The 20,674-nt window shown below is 40.7% G+C and overlaps 1 protein-coding gene across 2 annotated transcripts in view; it reads left to right on the top strand.

The window, feature by feature from the left end:
- The window catches only part of ZNRF3 (zinc and ring finger 3), a 69,846-nt gene that overhangs the window by 37,822 nt on the left and 11,350 nt on the right, over positions 1-20,674 (top strand). The window contains exons 2-3 of one of the 2 annotated variants that reach the window (XM_048323243.1): positions 1,496-1,621; positions 18,036-18,110. In XM_048323243.1, coding sequence (XP_048179200.1) covers positions 1,496-1,621; positions 18,036-18,110 — 201 coding nt within the window. The remainder of the gene's footprint in view (positions 1-1,495; positions 1,622-18,035; positions 18,111-20,674) is intronic. The other variant, XM_048323244.1, reaches the window with a different exon arrangement.

The raw sequence follows: 20,674 nt of genomic DNA, 5'->3' as shown, positions 1-20,674 counted from the left end.
AGACAGGCTGAATTAAAGAGTCAGGCAGTGATTCTACTCTGTCTACCTAGTACAGTGTGGCTTGTTTTTTTTTCTTAGAATAGATTGGTGATGAATCGTGAAAAATAATGAGTGGTAGGAAAATCCCTGCATTGTGTCAGTTCACTGTCATGTTTCCCATATTTTACAGTAATCACTCAAGTTATTCGGAAAGTTAGGGCCCCACAAGATAATATAAATAGCACTTCATGTATTGTATCACTTGCAAAATGGATGTCAGGGTACAAGACATGGGAGAAAAGGAGAAAAGGACAAAACGACAAGCTGGTGATGCAGAAGTGATGGTAGGATTAGGGGCCATTACATGGTGCTACTTTGCATGGATTAGTGAGGGGTGTATATATATGTAAATTATTGAGCAGTATAATCTCCTCCTATTATAATCAGCTACCAGAAAGCAAAGTTGTTATAGTGTTGATATCAGTTTGTGGTTTTCTTCAGCTAGTTTGATAAAGTTGAGATTTAAGGAAAGGCACGAAACTGGGTGAAGTATAGACTTGTTTTTCAAAGACCTCTGCATATGTGTTAAAGCCTGGGAAACAGGCCAGAGTCTGTGAAAAATCTAAGGGAAAAAGAGAACAAGGAGAAGACAGTATACAGTGTAAGAAATTAGATGTATGACACTCCAGTTTATACAAAAAGATATTATCCTAGTGAAGGACAGCAAATTTGGAAAAGACAAAGAAGGTTAAAAAAATCGATGTGTAGGAAGCTCCTTGCCACAATAAAATTAGAGTAACTACTCTAGAGTAACTACACTAAGTGTTGGAAGGAGGAGGAACTGATTAAATATCTGAAATTAAAGACATATTGTTGTCTAGTGTAAGAAACACAAATGTCTAAAAGCAGACTGAAGTTTCTCACTTCGTGATGGCCTTCCCCCCTGCATCATTTGGGTTCAGAAAACAATAGAGAGTGCTTCACAATGGTTAGGAAGTTTCTTGTACCTTACTTTGGCTTACAGGATAGGCTTGTTTCAAAGGATGACAGCCTGTTAATACTGTGCAATTATTTAAAAAAAAAGGTGATAATGGCTCTGAAACATGGGGTCTGGATCTTAATGATGTGTAAAGCTTTTGTGAGTGACTCTGCCAAGCAGTTAGTATTATTTCTGTCGGTTTGCAAGGAAAGGTGGTTTGCAGTACCAAGGAGGGGCTTTGTAGTTAAGTATTTTATATCTGAGCAAAGGATTTAAAATCACATTTAGTTGTTAGCCTTAAATGATTTTTCATAAGCAAGATGACAGCTTACATAAAATTGCAAAGATTTTGTACTCATAGCATGCTTAAGAAACATACTGAATTCTTCACACATGCAGCCTTACATTTCAGTTTTTCTGGTGTACCTTCATAAATGAAAGTCTATTTGTTTAAAGTTAAGGTATTCAAAAGCAATATGTATGTATGTTTTTGAATTCTAATGATTGGCTAAAGGTTTCTTTCTGATTCTATTTCAGATGCATCCACTTGGACTGTGTAATAGCAATGATGAGGAAGACCTGTATGAATATGGCTGGGTAGGAGTGGTGAAATTGGAACAGCCGGAGTTGGAGCCTAAGCCATGCCTCACTGTCTTAGGAAAGGTAAGGGGATAGTTTGGGGCTGCATGTAACTGTTTCTTGGAAGGATTAGTTCCTTTCTGAGAAAAATCAGCAAGAAATAAACCAAGGGAAAACTCCCTTTACTCCACAAAATATTCCTGTTTTGCCCATTTTCACACTAGGTACTTCAGGGAAAGATGCTGTCATAACTCAGTTGATAGAGATGGTGATGGGGAGCTGAGTACTCCCTCTTTTGAGCTCTGTAGGAACCCAACAAAGATGAAAGCAAAAATGGCTGTTTAGCAGAAGCAGTATTGGAGCAGAAAGGGTGAACTGCAACTGTGATTGTGACTTGGTCAAAGCAGTCAAAACAAAAGCATCTTACTGGTTTTCCTTAGGTGCGATTTTCTGAGAAGACATACATTAATTTCTTCTTTTTGGGGAAAGAGAAGTTTTCAAACCTAGGAAGATTTCTTCACTTTCATTGCAGGGTTGATACCTCTAAAAGGTGAATCTTGCTGTACTGGTCAAAGAAATAAAAATTTTCATCTTCCTGGAATTTTGCCATGGAATGGGGCCTCTGGAATGTAAATTAATTGCAAAACTTTCCCCTTTGTTTTATGGAGTGAAGTCACTAAGATGCCATTACTGCTCCCAGATACATTAAAAGAGAAAGCAGAAGGGTGTTGTTTTTTGTTCACACCTTAGAATTTTTGAGTAGTGAGGTTATTACATGTTGACATTTGAAGTCTAGAGGAGTTGAAAGTGTGTGAAAGAGCATAGGTCACAAGTTCTACCAGTAACTGAGTAGCTGAAAACTACTACACAACAGGGGTTCATCCTAAAATCCAGCTGCCTAAATTTGGTAGGATTGTGTTGGTGACTTCAGGTTAGCCGTGTATCAGGCAGAAAATAAAATGGTAGGTTGACATTTTTTAGGTAAGACTTGTCGCTGTAAATTTATAAACAAAACTTGTAAAAACTTGACCTTTCCAAGGAAGTGGGAAACCATCTGCTTGTGTAAAAGTTGCTGTAGGTTTAACTTGTGGTACATGGTGGAAAACATCTCTTTAGGAAGTGACTTCCCTTTCTATTGAATTTCAGTGTAATACAACTTTTTTTTTTTTCCAGCTGGAAATACTGTTTGTGTTGTATAGAAATTCTAGCTGTTATTCTTTGTTCTTAGAAAGATAAAATCTGAGGATGAGGTCTTGTAAGGATGGGAATTAGAGAAGATTCAGTCCTGAAAGATGCATTCTAATCCATAAGTAAACTCCAGGAGCTAGTTTTGCCTTGAAGCAAGCCATTTCAGGAAGGAGTCTGTTCAGTCCCATCTGTCAGGCTCTTGAAAATTATGTGAGGGAATAGATGTGCAAAATGGATAAAGAAAGCTGAACCATAGGTACACGGCACAAAAAAATGTTAATAATATGTACCTGACCCACTGCCATGTGCCCAAATCCCACCGTGTCCTCTATACTCCCAATGTCCCCGAAGGCACACCAATCTCCAGAGTAAGTTCAGCTCAGTATCTGCTGAAGTTAGCTTCCTAAAGCTTGGCCTGCTGAGCAGCAGACTCTGGCTTTGCTTCAGGAGCTCTGTAGCATCAACTTTGATGCATAACGACGGTGATTTGACATAGGGTGTGTCCAGAGAGTTTGGGCATAGAGTTCCATGTGTGTCAGTTTATATGTAGCAATTTCAACAGGTGAAAAAAGACTGGCCAGGATTCTAGTCAATACTGCCCTGCATTTCATTGTTCTGTATTTTCTCTATTTAGTCTTCTCTTCCTGAAATATTTCTTCCCTATTTCATGCTCTCTGCTTTAGTTTCTCCTCTCCATCTTTTGTCTGCAACCCTTCTGCTCTCTCACTATGCTCAAGTTATGTCCTGATTTAGAAGGACTTCTCAGAATTCTTGAAATACTGTTGAGTGCAGATAGCAGCAGGAGCATCAGTCTTGAGCTTCTTTCAGGTCTGTCAATTCAGTCAGCCTGGTTATCTTACCAGTGAGGACAAATTGTGTTGCAGTTTTCTGGGTCTCTGAGAAGTTCAGTTTCTGTGCAATTTGGTACAAATTGCTATGTGAAGATTCAGTGTGGCCTGTAAACTATTTTGTCTGGGTAAATATCAAACCTGCTGCATGTGTATATGTGTCTTCTTCTGGTTATTTTTAGGATTTGGCAGCTGACTTAAAAGAAAATGTAAAGGGGAGAGGAATGGGAGAGGGAGAGGAAGGGAAAGGAGGGAGGGAGAGAGAGGAAAAGTAGAAGGAAAAAAAAAAGGAAAGGAGTGGGGAAAGGAAAGGAAAGGAAAGTGGGGGAGGGCTGGTCTTGAACAGGGAAAGGAAATGCAACTTTTTCCATTAGAAAAGGAGGAAGATAACAAGGAATGCAAACCTACTGTTTCTTCCTCATTAAGTTTGATTTAACCTGCCCCCCAAGTTGGGGCATCGTAGAGGTGATATTGTTGAAAGTTTGGAATATGGTGAAGCAGAATGTAGACTACTTAAAAGCTGTTTGTAGCGGTAAATTCCGTGACATGTGAATCTGGTAAAAAGTTGTATAGTTTTACTCTTATTGTTGGTTTTAGTTGTTGAGGTCTTTTTTGATTTAGGGGTGGTGTTTTTGTTTGCTTGTTTGGATTTTTTGGGTTTTGTTTTTAGAAAAACTCTGGTCTGTGTTTTTAGAAGTTCTACTTGTTTATTCATGGGTAGCGATACAGAATTTAATGTGTCCATTTTCATATTGATTTTGTGATTTTCATATTGATTTTGTTATTGCTCATCCTTCTTAGTCATTGCTCATCGTTCTTTATATGATGTAATGGAAATGAAAGTGTTTAAAAAAATGTGTCTGCTGTTAAGAGTGCCCCTGAAAACTGGGCCTTGGTTGAGGCAAGGAGTGTGTGTGGCAGCTGTGTTTTACCATTACCTTTGATCACAGTGCAGCCCTGTTTGAGGCCATGCTGCATGCAGGCAAAGCAAAGGCCTGGGTTTTACTGATCTTATGAGCTCCTGAATAGGGCTAGAAGGGGAATGACAGAGGAAGAAGAAAGCTTTTGGAAATGAAAAGGAAACCCCGTGAACCCGACCAGCATTATTGGCTGGATTTGCCTACCAGGGAGCCGCTCAGTTTCTGCCAGGCTAATTTTGCTTCAGCTTCTCTCCCCCACACCCCCCGACCCCACCTCCCCCTCTCTGCTTCTTTCAGACTTTTTTTGTTTTTGAGGCATGGCTGTAGTAACTTGGTTCTCAGGCTGGGAACCCACTGAGCTGTTGCCATGGTCACTGGGAAGCTCTTCGTGCCATGTGCTTCAAAGGGAACCTTTCCCCTCCTGGAATTCCTGCCTTCTCTCTGCATACAGCACAATGAGACTCCTTCACTGCTCCAGCAGTGTGACTGTGCTGGAGGAAGGCAAAAGCAGGGTTGCCTACAATACTGATTGCCTGCCTGCATCCTGGCAGGGCGGGGCAGTGGAAACTGGGTGTTCTTTAAGGTCCCTTCCAACCCAGACCACTCTGGGATTCTGTGATCCGCTGTACTGTGATGGGAGCATTACCTGCATGTGTCCTGCACGTTCCAATATGCAGACCCCTGTTCTTCCCCCACCCCAATAATTTTTAAAGCAAATTACATCTGTCAAGACTGTGAAATACAATTCAGTAATACCATTGGTTTTTATTTCAGTACAGGATAGTAAGAAAATGCTGAAGATTTATTTAAAAGTAGCACTTCTTCCCTTTCTGCAGGATTGAAAGTCCATGAGAAAGGATTTTATTCTTCTTTCTCTTCCAGGGACTGTTCTTCTTCTATATTAATAGGACATATGTATTTGAGGATGTGCATCTGAATATAACTTAACAAAGAGAGGATGTCCCTGCTACTACAGCTTCCTGTTTTCTTCAGATGAAAGAAATCTGTAATATGAGGAAATTCCTAGCAGTTCTTCCAATATCCATTCACTTATTCTCCCTCTGTTAAGAGCTTATTTACAAAAATTACACAAATACTAACTAGAATAATCTCTTGTTTTGCCATGTCATCATTATTATGGTACTAGTTAGGCTGGGGCCAAAATCACCATGACTTGGAAGTGCAGTAAACAGTTGAACTGTGATTCATAACATTTTGGCTAATAATTTAGGTTAAAAATTCTTACAAGGTAGTCACACGAGAATTTATGGGCCTATGTTGGTAGCTTAGTTCCTGAATAAAGAGGGATCTGTTCTAAGACTTGAGGAACAAGAAAGCCTGTGAGGAGTCCATTTTAATATTTTTATTTCAGATTTACTAAAACTAATAAAAAAGGCAAATTAAACAAAATCCACTTGCACCTTTATATTAATAGCCTAAATTAAGCAATCAGTTATATGTTCAAATTGGAATTGCTGACAGTATAAGTATACCTCTTGTTTCTTTATAACATTAATAGTTTATATACAGTTTGGATAATTTCCTGTAGAAATGGATTCAGTTCAGTTGTAGAAATGCATACTGAATTTAAGCAAATGCTCTTCCATGCTAAACTTGTTCAGAAATCAGGACTGAACTATGCCATAGATTAAGATCTAAAATTAATGAGAGACATTTCTAAAACCATTGGTCAATGTTTGCCAAACTTTGCTTGTTCAGATACTTTCACCTGGTAGTGACAGCTGCAGTAAGGCACCCTGTGATGAGTCTTGTGCTGCATGCAGAAGGAAATACTGTCACTTCAGGAAAACTTCTTATATCCATTGAAGTAGTTGACGTTCCACTGATGGTATCTATTCCACAGTTTGGGGACCTTTTCTACCTTCTGTTTGTTAGCCTATGTTTCCTCTTTGCAAACAGCATCCAAAAAGCATTTGTAATTCTTTCTGAGGCAGTAGTCTCGAAAATTAATGGCAAAATTTAATCAGTCTGGTTGCAAAGTAACAGCATGAGTAATTTTTAAGCTGGTTGGTTTGTTTGTTTCACTGTGTGGCTACCTGAAGTTTTGTGTTGACAGTGTAGTGTCCAGTGGAGGTAGGAACAAGTAAGAGGAGGTAGGGTCTACTTTTTGTGATGGCAGTGCTGGCATAAATGTATGTCAGACTACAGACTGAGAAAGGTTTCTCAGCAGTATAAACTTACTATCAGTTGTTTTAAACTCCCAGACATTCTGTGTTAAGAAGGAAGTTGTTATGAAGTAGAAGAAGGCTTCTTGAATGAGACTAGACTCCTTTGGCTGTGGACCAGTTCATAGATCTCTATTGCAAAGTCAAACATGCCAGGACTCTGATAAAAACAAAAACTGGGGTTTTTATCAACCTAATTGTTTTGTAATGAAAAATGAATGTGAGTTTTAATGGGGAAAAACAGCATCCTGGCTAGTGTTAAAGATTCAGACCTTCTAAATCAGTCATGTTCTTTAAGAGTCTTCTTTAACGTTGCACTAAACTTTTTTATTTCCAAGTTTTGTCGTCTTAGCACTACCTAAAATTACGGTTTACTTTGAAAAAATGTAGTATATATAATTGTAATCCCTGCCATGTTTGTGTTTGTCTTTACTGTCTTTCTTCTAAAGAATACATTGAGAAAGAGAAAATGGTAATTTTCCCGAAGCACCAAAGAACATCTTAAGTTCTGTAATATCATAATGATTGTTTCTTGTTATTCCCCACTTCATCATCATTTATAATATCCAGGACACCTAAAATGTTAACATCCATTTTAAACAACCATAAAACATCTTCAAAAATTATATCTGAAGTGATACTGTCACTTGTGCAAGTACTTTTGATGTCATTTATGTTTTGACATTAATTTTTCTTACTTCCCCAGTGCTAGCTCTGTGATCAGACCTCTGCACCATATAGGCACAATGATTTCTAGAGTTCTAACAAAATTACATAGATGAGGTCAGAAGAGGGGATCATACATGTGTTTTTCAGGAAGAAGATGGCTTTTCCTAATGGCAGACAGAAAAAGACAAGGAACAAGCGTGTATTTTTGAAGGAAAAAAAACCACACAGAACAAAATGCTTCTGCCAAAAGCTCAGTGTATTTCTGCTTCCCATCTCCTTGCCTCTTCATCCCCCACAGACCATACCCTAACAAGCCTATTTAACAGATGAAGAAGGGGATTTGAATGGGAAAGAAAAAAGGTGGAAAGGCTGCATCCAAGAGTGTTAGAACATGTGGCCACTGCATGAAACAGCAGTGTCATCATTATAACCGAAGTCTTGAGTTTTCAAGTACCTTTCTCATGCACTCCCTCTTTAAATCCTCTCATTCCATCACTACTTTCCACTGTAATTTCTGCAGTCCCTTTGAGGAGAGAAGGGAGAGGTTGAGCACGGGAAAGAGCACTGACAAGCAAGCCAGTTGAAATGTGGAGAGAGGAAAGGTTTGTGTATGGATCATATGGTGAAAGATGCAGAAGGAAAGAAAAGAGCTGGATCAAAGCCAAAGAGGGGAGAGCTCAAAGGAATGGACAAACAAGGGCTGAACCAGGTTATGCAGTTCAGAAGAAGCAGCTCTGTCAGGTTTTCATTCATGAGTGGTGGTGAGCTCTTTCCATTGGTAACTAGTGCCAGCAATCTGCTGCTGTATTATTTTCCTAACTTTCTTTCCATGTTCCCTGCACAGTTATGAAAAGCATCAGCTATTCATGAACAAAGGCTCTCTCTTAGGTTTCTCTCTCTGGGCACTCCTTAGATTTGCCATTGCTGGATTAATTACTTTAAATAAATGTCCACTTTTAGAGTTGAGTCCTTAGCAGTCCCCACCACCATCTTCACTCCTTTCTAACCAACTGTGGAACACAGCTGCTTCTCCCTTAAGCTAAAGAAGCAGCTGTTGCTGCACTACATGTGTTACTGGAGTTCAGCTCAGTCAGATCTCCCAGGGAAATTAATGGAAGTCAAGGCTAGACTAAGGAACAATTATTTAAGGCATGCCACATAAGAAGAAGAAGTAAATGCTTCATGTCTCTTACGTTTTTGGACCCTCATTATTCTATGTGCCTTGTAAGCCTTTTGACCATTGAGAGTTGTTTTACATGCAGAATCTACCTGTTTCTCTAACAGGAGAAATGCATAGTGGCAAACGTTGGAAAAACTGTAGAAATGGAGTTTGAAACAGAAAAGTGAGAGAGCAAGTAAGTGCTGCTGCGTTGGAGTATAGAAATGAGCACAAAAGGAGGCTGGCAAGCAGAATCAGATAAATGGACCAGAAAGTGAAGAAAATAAGGAGCAGATATGGAGGCAGGGAATGGAATTATTTAGGACTTCACAGATGAGTGACATGCCTAATTTTGGTGCACTAGGAGACAGAAGGCTTTGAAAGAAATTGGAGAACTTCGGAATGTAACCAGAGCTGCATCGGAGGGACTCCAATATTCAGAATAAAAGTTGGGCAGATTCAATCGACAGTGGTAAAAAACTGGATCCTAAGAAATTACAGACATAAAGTGGGAATGTTTTGCAATGATTTTCACAGGACTGAAAGGAAGGAAAGAAAAAATATTACACAAATTGTGCTTCATATCCTACTGCTTTGAGATAATTTGCCAGAACATGTTTTTCTGCTCTAAACATTTTATCTTTTTGATGATCAGGTGATATCCAGAGGTGCGGTTTTGGATAACATGATGATTTAACATTTGTACTGAGTTCAAGGAAATGACTCCAAATGAATCAAGTGATCGTACTGTGAACTCAAAATGAGTAGGAAGTGCTTTTTAGTCAGTGTAGGGAGTACTGACCGAGCTATTTGCAATACCAGCAGGTTAGTTTTTGAACATTAGAGCTGGACGTATGTGTAACATGAATTAGGTAATACAGATTAATTATGTATTATTAGTATTTGCATTGCTGTGGCCTTAGAATTGTTCAGTAGGGATATGAAACTTGGACAGAAACTATTAAAAGTATCAAAAGAATGTAGGTATTCTAGTGCATTAATGTCTCAATTCTTGGCCCATTGGTGTTTTGTTCAATTGGTAAACCAAGAGAATATATCATGGACATGTAATTTTTCAACATGCTCAAATAACTTGGTCCCTTGGGATAGGAAGAAAGATGGGCCTTAGCCCTGAGGATCCAAATAGTGAGCTTTTAAGTGGGTGTGCAGGGGAGGAGGCATTTGTAAAGAGCACAGAATCCATAGACTTCAGGTCCATGAACAGTGTTGAAACTCCCAGAGGGTCGCTTCAGCTGAGTGTAAGGGACTAATGAGCCAGTCTGACTGTTTATGGGCTGTGGTTAACCTCTTGCAAGTTAGGATTTCCTGTCGCCAGCAATGAGCTGTGACCGCCAGCACCACAGTGTTAATGATGAGGTAGGGGCTGATGAATGGCTGGACTCCAGACAGCAGCCTTCACTGGCAAAGAATCAAGTGGCTAGAGGGAGAAAAACATTGAAGTCTACAAGGGAAATAATGCAATCTCCAGAACCTATAATTCCCATGTTTAAAAAAAGAAAGGGATAAAGAAACTGGCGACAAATTCAAAACAAGTGAAGCTTTTATCTCTGCATTCTGAATAGAAGATTGTTCTTCAGCAAAACTGGCTGTAAAAGCCAGGCCAGTTAAAACAATATGCAGGCTGCTTGCCTCCAAGTAACCAGAAATTGTTGGCTCAGAGTAGCCTGTTCTGAGGAGCCAACCTGCTGGGAGACGTTATCCAAGCAACGGCTTGAATGTAATTCCTCCCGCTGTGGAATGGCTCTTTGGCAAATGAAGACCCTAATTAGAGATGGAAGGGTTTCTATTTTGTTTTTCTTTAATCCTTGCCCCGAGGCCTCTGCAATACAGCCATGTCTCTGCTTGCGTGGAGAGAAGTTTCCAGTTTCCCTTTGTAACAAATATCCTCCACCTTTTTAATTTTTGTTTTCCCTTTCTTTTTATCTTTTTCCTTTTTTAATTTTTTTTTTTTTTTCAGAGTCAACAAACTAACAACAAGGGCCCACCACAGTTTGGGACCTTGATACTAAACTAATCGAAAACCAAGGATAACTGTTTGGAAGAAGGGCTATATCATCCTGTATTAGCCAGCCATGAACATGGAAAGTTGCTAGCTAAACTGGAATACTGGCCTACCATGCAGATTTTTACTGTTGAGCTTATTACCCAAGCTGATTCTAGTAGTAGAGAGGGAGGATCTCAGAGAATCAGCAGTATCCTACTGGATTCCAAGGGAATCCTAACATGCTTCATTCAGAAAGATTGAAGTCCCCTTACTAGGGGTTACATGCATTTCTTTAGTCTTGGATGCAGATGGCTCATCCCTGACAAAGAGGACAGAACCTCCAGGGCAATGTACTGCAACACTTTGATATGTGTAGATGGCTTTTTATAGTGGTCTGCATTGATAGTTTCTTTAATTTACAACTCCTCCAATGCTTTCTTGTATCTCTGGTTTTTATTAACGTCTCTCAGCACCACAACATGCTTGCATGTATGTTTACACAATTATCTTAGGTCTAGCTTGTTGTTTCTGTTCATCTGCTTTCAGTACACCCTCAATGCAAAGGTTAAGAATTATCTGGGTGGGTTGTAGTGGTATTTTATAGCATGTGAAACACTACATGTTTAGTACATAATTTCTAAAATACATTCACATCATGACCATTAAATTTCAAAGGTAACTGTAGATTGAAGTTCTGGGAAAAGCTGGAAGGGTTATAAGATGTAGCTGCATTTCTGCTTAACCATCAATTGTTGTGAATGCAGCCACCCAGTTCTTGCTGAGTGTGCTAGGTTCTCTGTGAATATGTAATCTAGTTCAAGACCCCAGTCCCTTCCTTTGATCTCTTCCAGTGCTCACCCTTCTCTCTGTGACTGTGCCTTGTCATAGCAACAAGACTGCTGGCCTGCAAAATAGTCTGTGATAGCAGAGGTCAGGGGCTTGGGAGTGGAGTCCCATGACTCTGAAATGTATCTTAAGAGGTGTGCAACCCGCAGGCTTTGCTGTGTTCAGGATTAAATTAGTGTATTTTTCTTACTGTTTTTACTTGGTTTAGACTCAGAATTGGTAACAGTGTTTCTCCCTAACCCCAGAAAAGAGAGAATTCAGTTTTCTTGTTCCTCATTTTAACCATCTGAGAGCCTCTCAGTACTGAGTAGTATGAATCACATTGGTGTGTATATATTGTTGATGTGATTATACATTGCATGAGGTGATAAGTTTTCCTAAAACTACAAGTACATATCTTTTTAAGGTTTTGGTTTGGTTTTTTTTACAGAAAGGTATGTTGTTTTTAAATTGTGATTATGCTTTTGAATTTAAAAATGCTGCTTCACGCTTTATATACTTCTTAACTGGTAAGCAGCTATTGTAATGTTATGTACTGCAGAATCTATAGGGCATGTGTATAAAGCATATCCCAAAGGGCCAGAGAAGTTGAGTATTCCAGTCAGGAAGGGGTTTTATGCTGGTGTGATGCATGGGGATTTGACTGTCTCGTTTTGATATTCTGCCTTTGTTTTCAGACAGAAATCTAAAAGTTCCTTTTTTGTTATCTCAGAAAAGGTTTGAAATGGCATCCTGTTTATGCTTGGCTTAATTGAGTTTCTGGAATTACTGGGGAATTGTACATTAACAGGTCTGAAGCATCAGTTGGTTAATTTGTAACTTCTGCTGTTTGCAAAGTAGATGGCCGTCCTTTTCTCCTTCCTCCTCTGCCCTGCAGAACTGGCCTGTGGCCTGGCTTACTAGCTCGTGTTGGTTCAAAGGACATGGTATATTTTGTGATTGATTGAGCCTGATAGCAGTGTGGGGGGAGACAAGAAAGAGGTGGTGCCTGTATTGTTCAGATGTTGTCTGTATTCTGTGTAGCTCTGAGAGAGAGGTTTTTGCATTTTCACCGTTGTAAAGAAAAGGTGTATTTGACACAATGCTGTGGGTTTTATGTAAGGTTCTTAATGATGAGCAGGTTTGGATTTTATTTCCTAGTTCATGTGATACCTTTTCTGCCATACTGAAAATCTAATGCTGCCATCCATAGAATGGGGGTGCAGTTCATACCCACTGCTTGTTTTAATAGGGTTGTTTAAGGTATTCCTCTCTCCTGAAGAAGTTTAGGACTTTGAGAGCATCAGGGTCAGAATACCATTCAGCTGACTGAAATGGCAAACTGGCAGTGGCAACATCTCCTTGTCCCAACCTGCAGATTCATCATGCATTTATGTAAGAATCAGTGCTCTCTTTCTCATCATTAGAACTTCCTGGGTTTGTCCATACTTAACTGAGGATTTCTCAAAACTGCAGAAAGCTAAACCCTGATAAGGTAGGCTCCTAATGCTTATTTCAGCATCAAAGTTGTCCTCTGCTAATATAAAAAAAAAATCAAATGAAGACAAGTCTGCAGAAGTGTCATTCTTTAACCACACAACTACAGCAAACCTGTACTAGAAAAGCCAATATTCTAGAACCTGGTTCTGCGTATTCTGTATCATACCTCAGTGGTATTGTCTACATCTTTGTGGTCTCACTTGATATGGAGAAAACAGGTGCAGATCAATTGATTTGTGACCACTAAAAGATACTGGAACAGACTTTGTTACTTTTTAGTCTGCTCAAAAGAAGACCCAGACTGCTGAATTGCTATATTCATCATTTATTTTGGTGAGATATTGCAGATGGAAATTCCTTCAGCTGTATTCCCTAGCAGTCAAGATTGTTGAAATCCTTGAACTGCTTTTCCAGAGCAATAAAGCAAGATACTACCCCTTTTCAATGAAAATCTTGTTCCTTGGAGTCACAGAGTATGCAAGTTGCATGTCACTGAGTGTTGCTTATATGTTACCAGTTTGCTATGTGAGAGGCTGACATCTCTTATTTCAAAGGACCAGGAGACAGCTGATGATAGAATCAGCTATGAAAAACATTCCACTTAACACCACTTGCATAATCCCACTCTTCTGTCAGATTAATGACCACTGACTCCACAGTGTAGAGCTATATGACATAGACTATTGGATCTGATGGGCTGGGAATATCCAGAAAATATGCCTCAAGTTCAATAGTTGTTAGTTCATAGAGAAACTGAGGGGGAAAAAACCCTCAACTGACAGAGGAAATTCATCAGGCTGGCTCAATTCTCAGCTAAATAAGGACGTACAAACGAATTTTATTGACTACTCTGTTCAACAATCTCTGCACTGATTTAGAGTAATACCATATTTTCTGCCCCAAAACCCGAGATGTACTGCAAAAAGGAATGGCAGGATGAAGAAGACTTTGTTATACCTTTTGGAGCTGTGCTGTTTCCCTTAGTTCTGACTGAAAGTGTTTTGCTTTTAGGATCCATATGACTGTCTTCTGTGTACTGTGTCCTTACTCTTGTGCTTCCCATCTTGATCACTTTGGAGGACCGGCTAATAACTCTGACACATGATGGAATAGTTTGCTAGAAGGAGTTTACTGGCATCTGTACTGGGTGTTCCTTAAACCATTGCCCAACCTCCTCTTCCCCATCTTTATGATTTTCTTAACCCAGGGGATAAATCAACTTGCTCATGTAGCACATACCATAATTATAATTAATATTTGTTGACTAGAGTGTACTAAGTTCCAAGAAGATAATACCTAGAGTTGGGTGAACAATTCAACAAATCCAGGAAGACAGATAGGTAGTTTTTAATGTAAAAACATTTGTGAGAACATAATTTTAGAACAGCAGGATATATCTTACACAGAACTTTTAAAGCATCTTTTTCTGCCTTTAGTCCAAGAGTATTATCTAGGATGCTAACTTTAAAAAAGTTTATTTGTAAGTAGTAATCTGGGTCTGCCAATAGCCATTTTCAACAAAAGGTACTCTCTTAAAAAGATGTGTAATGCATTACTATGTTGATGTAAATGGCAGAGCTTACAGTGCTTAATGAACTTTGATCTCCCCACCTATGGTTCAAGCCTCGGTCTTTCTCTAATCTGTAATTTATTCACTCTCTGCATTAGATTAGAGTGTCATGTCCTCAGGTGCAAATATTACTGAATATTATCAGGAAATTCTAACTCTGGCAAAGAAGTAAATGTAATGAATAAAGGCTAATGTTGTTGGTATGATTTTTCTCTTGAAGGGGAACCTTGTTAAGCAGCTTTTCTTATGATGATTTCTCTACTGTTTCACACTAACTGAAATATTGGAATGAGATCATCCTAGAAAGCAGAGGAGGAGATGCTTGCCATGTTCATATATGCAAGCATGTAAGGTCCTTCAAGATGTCAGGGAGTAGCTGAACTTGTTACTGTTTTGATTGTTGCTGTCCTACCTTGAATGAATAAGAGGAACAGTGCACCTGTTTAATAATTATCTGGTCCCTTGGGATGAAAGTTTGCCTCATCAAGGAAGTTGTTACTTCCTTATTATATTTGTCTGGCCCACAGGAAGGGTGTGCAGAGCTCTTAAAATCTTTCTGGTGTTCTTCGAGGCAGTAACTTAAAATTCCTCAGGCCTGGAGATGTGGAGAGATATTTTCCTTGCACTTCTGTCACGTGCATTTGCTCTTATCTTACCTAGATTAAAAGGCCTAGTGAATTCTGACAGATCTTAATCTGAGACAGTATTTAATGTGCATTTTATTGGTAATGTCCGTTGCTCTGTAGTAGCATAAGCTGTAGACTCGGAACGCAGAGATGGAGTGGGAAGTTGTTGTCACTATGAACAAAGTGATCACTTGAATTACAAGTGCAATTACCTTTGTTTGTTTGTTTGTTTGTTTTCTATTACTCTTTACAAAAGAGGAAGAATACTGATACGTAGTGCTAGTCATTTGTTTTAAGCCACAGAAGACAATCACAGAAAGCAATAGGCCTGGCAAATGCATGGAATTTGAATTGTGGAAATGTCTGTTTGCCACAAGTACTGTAAATGTAGCAGTGAAGCATGTACTGTATCAGCTTCTTCCCCCCCCCCCCCCCCCCCCCCCAACTTGTGTTTATTTTTGATGTAGGTTTGGTCACTTTGCTTAGAAAAATGATTTGAGGGAGTCTTTAAAAGCTGGCTAGCCCAGAAAGAAAAAATCACGTGCCTATTACAGACTGGCATTATTTTAAGTGGGACTTAACATTGCTGTGTTATTTTGAGCTGTCCTGATTACTGAGTAGTGGGCAGGGTATTTTCAAAGACGTTTTGACTTTCATTATCCTGAGGTATTTTTGGGGATGCGGAAGGAGGGCGGCAGTGGCCGGCAGGTGTTTCAAGTTGCCCTGGAGCCCCAGTCACAGGTGCGCTCCGGGCCCGCCGGCTGCCACCTCGAACTGAAGGGAAGGAGGGGAATGCCCAGCGACCAAGCGTGCTCTGCTCCCGCTCCCGCCTGCTCGCCCTTACAGTGCTCCCTTCACAGCGCCCGGCTTTAAGGCCGAGCTGGAGGCGGGGGGACGCTGCGCTCCGGTCTCTGGCCGGCGGAACCCGGCCGCTCGATCGGGCCGCCGCCAAGCCGGAGCCTCGACCCCGCTGGAGAGGGCTGGCGCCCATTTCCCCGTGCGGGCCGTGGCTCCCGGGCTGTGCCCTGGAGTGCTCGGGGCGGCGGGAGCGCCTCGGCACCCGAGCACCGACATGGCTGTTGAGGACCTGGCGCCTTGCGCAGGGAGGGCCGGGCTCCCCAGTGCCTCTGGCAGAGCTCGGGAAGTTTCGCAGGAGCGAATGCACCGCCTTTTCCTGGGGATCGGGATTTAAACCCCTGCAAGGAATAAAAGCTCCGCATTTCCCCGCGACCGCCGCCCCTTCCTCTCCCCCTCCGTGGCCGGGGACAGGCGGCGCTTCCGGCGCGGGGCGGGGCGGGCGCTGCGGCCGCAGGGGGGGCGCTGTGCGCGGCCGCCGGTCCCTCAGAGCCGCGCGTGGGGCGGGCGGGGCGGGCGGGAGCTGCGGGGGGAGGGCGGCCGGAGCCTCGCAGGGCTCGGGCTGCGAGCTGCGCTTGGCCACAGGGGAACCGCAATTGACAGAACGGCCAGACGGGTCACCCCCGTTTGCTGTTACCCGCTGCAGCACGATTTTTTGGCTCGGTGCTTTTCATCTCTTAACACCTGGTGGTGGAAACTTGCTGCTCGTTCAGTATATTCACGCAATTAAGGAGTTTTTATCAGCACTGATCTGTAAAATCTCTTTAAAAATCTCTTCAGAGATCAAGGGGCCTTGCTTGTTGACTGATCATCCTGAAAAAACAATCTAAATAGCCTGAACAGTTCCATAAGCAGAGTGTGTCTGTAAGGGGTGCGTTCTTGGGAAACCTGGATGAGCCCTCACCTCAGGGCTACTGCAGCAGAGTGATGGGTGGTAGATTCCTTTTAACTCTTCCTCCCCAACAGTTCTTAGTCATTAACCAGGTGTGCTGACTTCAAAGGGGACAAATACCTGGTGGGCTGAGAAAAAGCTCCCATTTGGGAGTTGGTTTCCCTCATGTGCGGTCTGATGGGCCTTGTTGATTAAAAATAAAAACAAAATATGAGAATAGAGCAAAGAAAGTGACCTGTCCATATTCAAACCAACTTCTCTGCGTTGGCCAGCATTTTTCCTGGAAAATGCTGAGTAATATTTCATAATTTATTACTTTCATTGGTTTGTCTTATATTTCAATGTAAGTTCAGGTTCTGCTAGTCTCTGTGGAGGGCCAGTGCCTTCTTGTTTAGTACTGTGATGGTGATAGCTGTCATTGCTTGGAGAAATAGTTTCTTGCATTCTGTGTCCATAAAGGCAATAGGATTTTGAAAAGTTACTGGGAATGTCTGCTTTGTGGAGTCGTTGAGCAACATTTGAACAGTACATACAGAGGCACAGTGGCAGAAACGGGTTAAAAACCCCTGCGTTAGCCTTGGTGGTTAAAATACTGTCTTCTCTACTCAGGGGATTTTAATATATTCTAATACCTTCTCTGTGCAGTTGGTAATGCCAGGTTTGGACTGTATTTGATGAAAACCTGTGCACTTACATAGGTCAGATCTTATCAGCGTTAAGAAGCGTATGCAACAGTTCTGACCTCTGATGGTCAGAAAAAGCAGTATTCTCTGAGGCACATTTTGCAAAGATTGTGATATCCTAGTTTGTGAAAATGACACTGAAAAAGTACAAAGAACCTGGTCCACCTTAATTTTCTACACTAGTGAGCTTATCTCCACCCTAAGTCATAGGGAAGATTGTTTTTAATGGCACTTCTAAGTAACATGGAGGGAAAAGAACATAATTTTTTTAAAAATTCTTGTATTTAAAATCTTTAGAAGGTCTAAATCTCATTTGAATCCCTTTAAAAGGTTTTTGAAAGAGGAGTTTGAGAAGGAAGGAGCAGAGACACTGTAGAAGCTTTAGTGAAGTTTAACTACATTCCATACTGGTTCAGGAACTCCTGTGTTTGTAATTATTCTGTCATTTGTTTTAACTACACAGAAACAGAAAATGTTAAGTTTTCTCTCTGGAGATGAGGAGAGGGAGTAATTTTTGAGTTAAGAAGTTACCTTTTGGGGTGGGACTGAGGATGCTGTCTTTCTTATTGCAGGCAAAACGAGCAGTACAGCGAGGAGCCACAGCGGTCATCTTTGATGTTTCTGAAAACCCAGATGCCATTGATCAGGTACGAAGCAATGCCAGGCAGGAAGCAATGTAGGTGTTGGGAACCTGGTAGAAAGGGAAAACTTCGGGGAGTTAGATTTTTCTTCTAGCTTTTGCTAGAATCCAGAATCCAGGCCTGGGATTAAGGTTTTGAAAGAGGATGGAGGCAAATTTTTTGTGGCCCATTATCTAATCAAGGAGGTTTTCTTTGCCCAGCTCTGTGTACAAAACACAGGATGTTTGGCCCTATCCAGCCTGTGATCAATAGTGTTGTTGAACAGCTGCTATTTTTGAGATTGTGAAATTACTTTCAAACCTGATTCTAAACAAGTTTCTTTTTAAAATTTATAACCATTTCTTTCTCATTTACAGCTGATGATTTCTGCCTATGTATTTTGTGGACAAGCAGGGTTTTTCTTCTTTTTCCGACTCTTGTTATAACTTCCATCTTTTTATTTGAAGTGGGTGAGGTAATAGCCCTATGAAAGGTTTCGACTTACTTCAGCCAATTCTGAGTTATTTCAGTGAAGAAACGTAAGCACAAAAATAGTCTGCATTTGGTTTAGTTCTGTTTGGTCTTGAAACAAAACTGCTGTTTCTGTTACAGCAGGAACAAGCAGAGCTGAAGGTTTTTAAGTGCAGCCTGTATTTCTTGGGGGAAAAGAGAGATCATCAATGTTTACATTAAAAAAGCTGGCTTTAATTCTGAAATGAGCATCTGTTGGACAGAGGAATTCAGAAGACCCTGTGCAATGGATGCTTTGAGTACTGTTGTCTGCATGGGCATCAACATTGCAGCCTTGATCTTGAAAACGTTCACAGGGATATTTTTCCCCCTCTTCTACACAGGAAAAGTATCTTCACGAAGATGTGATCTGTCTTTTTCCATTTTTTAACTCTGTGTTACAGCTTCTGGTTACTTTCAGCCGCTCTACTCTGGGCTTGGGAAGCTGAGTTACTGTCTCTTGCTCTTTTTCCTCTAACAACGACAGCTTTCCTTGCTTGTTTATAAATAATAAACTGGGTGCATCTGTCCCCAAGAGCTGGGAAATGAATCTAGTGGATGTTTGAATGTTTTGGGTGTACCAATAAAATGGAAGAAGGTTAGTGGCTTAGAGCCTTAGCTGACAAAGTAGGCTCTGTTAGATGAAAGAGCAGTAGCCTGTGGAAACACTGGCAAACAGAAGAGGAATGACTGGATGTAGCTTTCATACTCTAAAAGTAACAGTTACTGGATTGGCTCTGTTCTCATGCTGCTCTGGATGCTTGTTTTCAATGGATTTTGATTCTCATCTAAAGTCTTCAGAACCCTTGAGATCAGGGGTGCTACATAATTTATCTTTAAAATAAGTACTGTTTTGGCACTCATAATGGAATTGTGGAAAACAGTGACAGCAGTGGAGGAAGAACTGACACAAGTTAATCTGGAGTATCTTCGGTTCAAATGGAAATATCCTAAGACACTAACGGGAGCTGTTTAGGAAGTTTTCTCAGGTATGCTTGTTACCAAGCACTAGAACAAATAAGGGAGATTGCTTTGAAAGGGAGGAGTGGAATACTGTGAAGGGAAATCCTTCCTGCCAGTCAATGACCAGAAATTGGAGGCAGGCCTGACCAGAAGAATTGTCCCTGGGTAATTTGGTAGATGCCAAATGAAAGGACTTTGCCTATAGATTATGTGGGGTTTATTCCCGTTGATCTGAGTATATTCTGCTGTAAATTAAGAATTAAACTTCTGGTTTTAGAAATGCTCTCTGAAGTCTGACTTGTTCCTTAGTTTTACTTTTGCATATTTGAAGAGGAGTAACAGCACCCAGAGCATCATGTTTAGCAAGAGTCCGACAATGTGCAAAAGTAACTGAGGAATTGGGTGGATTCTTTCTTAGACAAGAAATCATTAGAGAGAGTATGCGTCTGGGAGTGGAAGGACAGTGATTTGATTTGGCCCTAGGCCAGCAAGGCGTGTAGACACATAGGATCCCTGGATACTTCAGCTAGTTTTTAGCTCATCACAAGACACCTGCCTTAAAAGTAGTTTGATCAGTGTTCTCAGAAAATCCATCGAATACTAGGAAGAATCAGTTTTAAAAAGCCTCAGTGAAATCTGTTATCATCTGGTCAGTGTAAGTAGAGTCATCATCCTTTAATCAGGATGATAGACCAATCAGCTGGTAATTTCTACATGGTTTAGCCAGAACTAACAGGTAGCTATTAACAATGCAGATTTATTAATCTCAGCCATAAGATACTATTATTCTATTTGCTCACATTCCTGTAATTTCATTCCTTTCCCCTGTACCATTTCCATCTGCTTGTCAGTGCATTGCTTGTTTTGTATCAACCAGCCTCTATACTAGTATTTTTCTTGTAAGTCAGAATAAGCTATATGAATTTATTGTGTTGGTGACATTTTGTGACAGAACAACTCTCTTGTCTAGTTATTACCCTCTCTGGTATATAATTTAGCAGATCGTTGGTCTGGATTTGTTGGCCGGAGAAGTTGCACGTTCTCCACACTTGAAGGTTTTCAACATCTGACTGAATAAAGCCCTAAGCAGCCTGGTTTGATGTCATAGTTGACCCTGC

The sequence above is a fragment of the Corvus hawaiiensis genome, chromosome 18, assembly GCF_020740725.1.
Source record: "Corvus hawaiiensis isolate bCorHaw1 chromosome 18, bCorHaw1.pri.cur, whole genome shotgun sequence".
Lineage (NCBI taxonomy): Eukaryota > Metazoa > Chordata > Aves > Passeriformes > Corvidae > Corvus > Corvus hawaiiensis.
The sequence above is the reverse complement of the archived record's forward strand: the minus strand, read 5'-3'. Positions and strand labels throughout refer to the sequence as shown.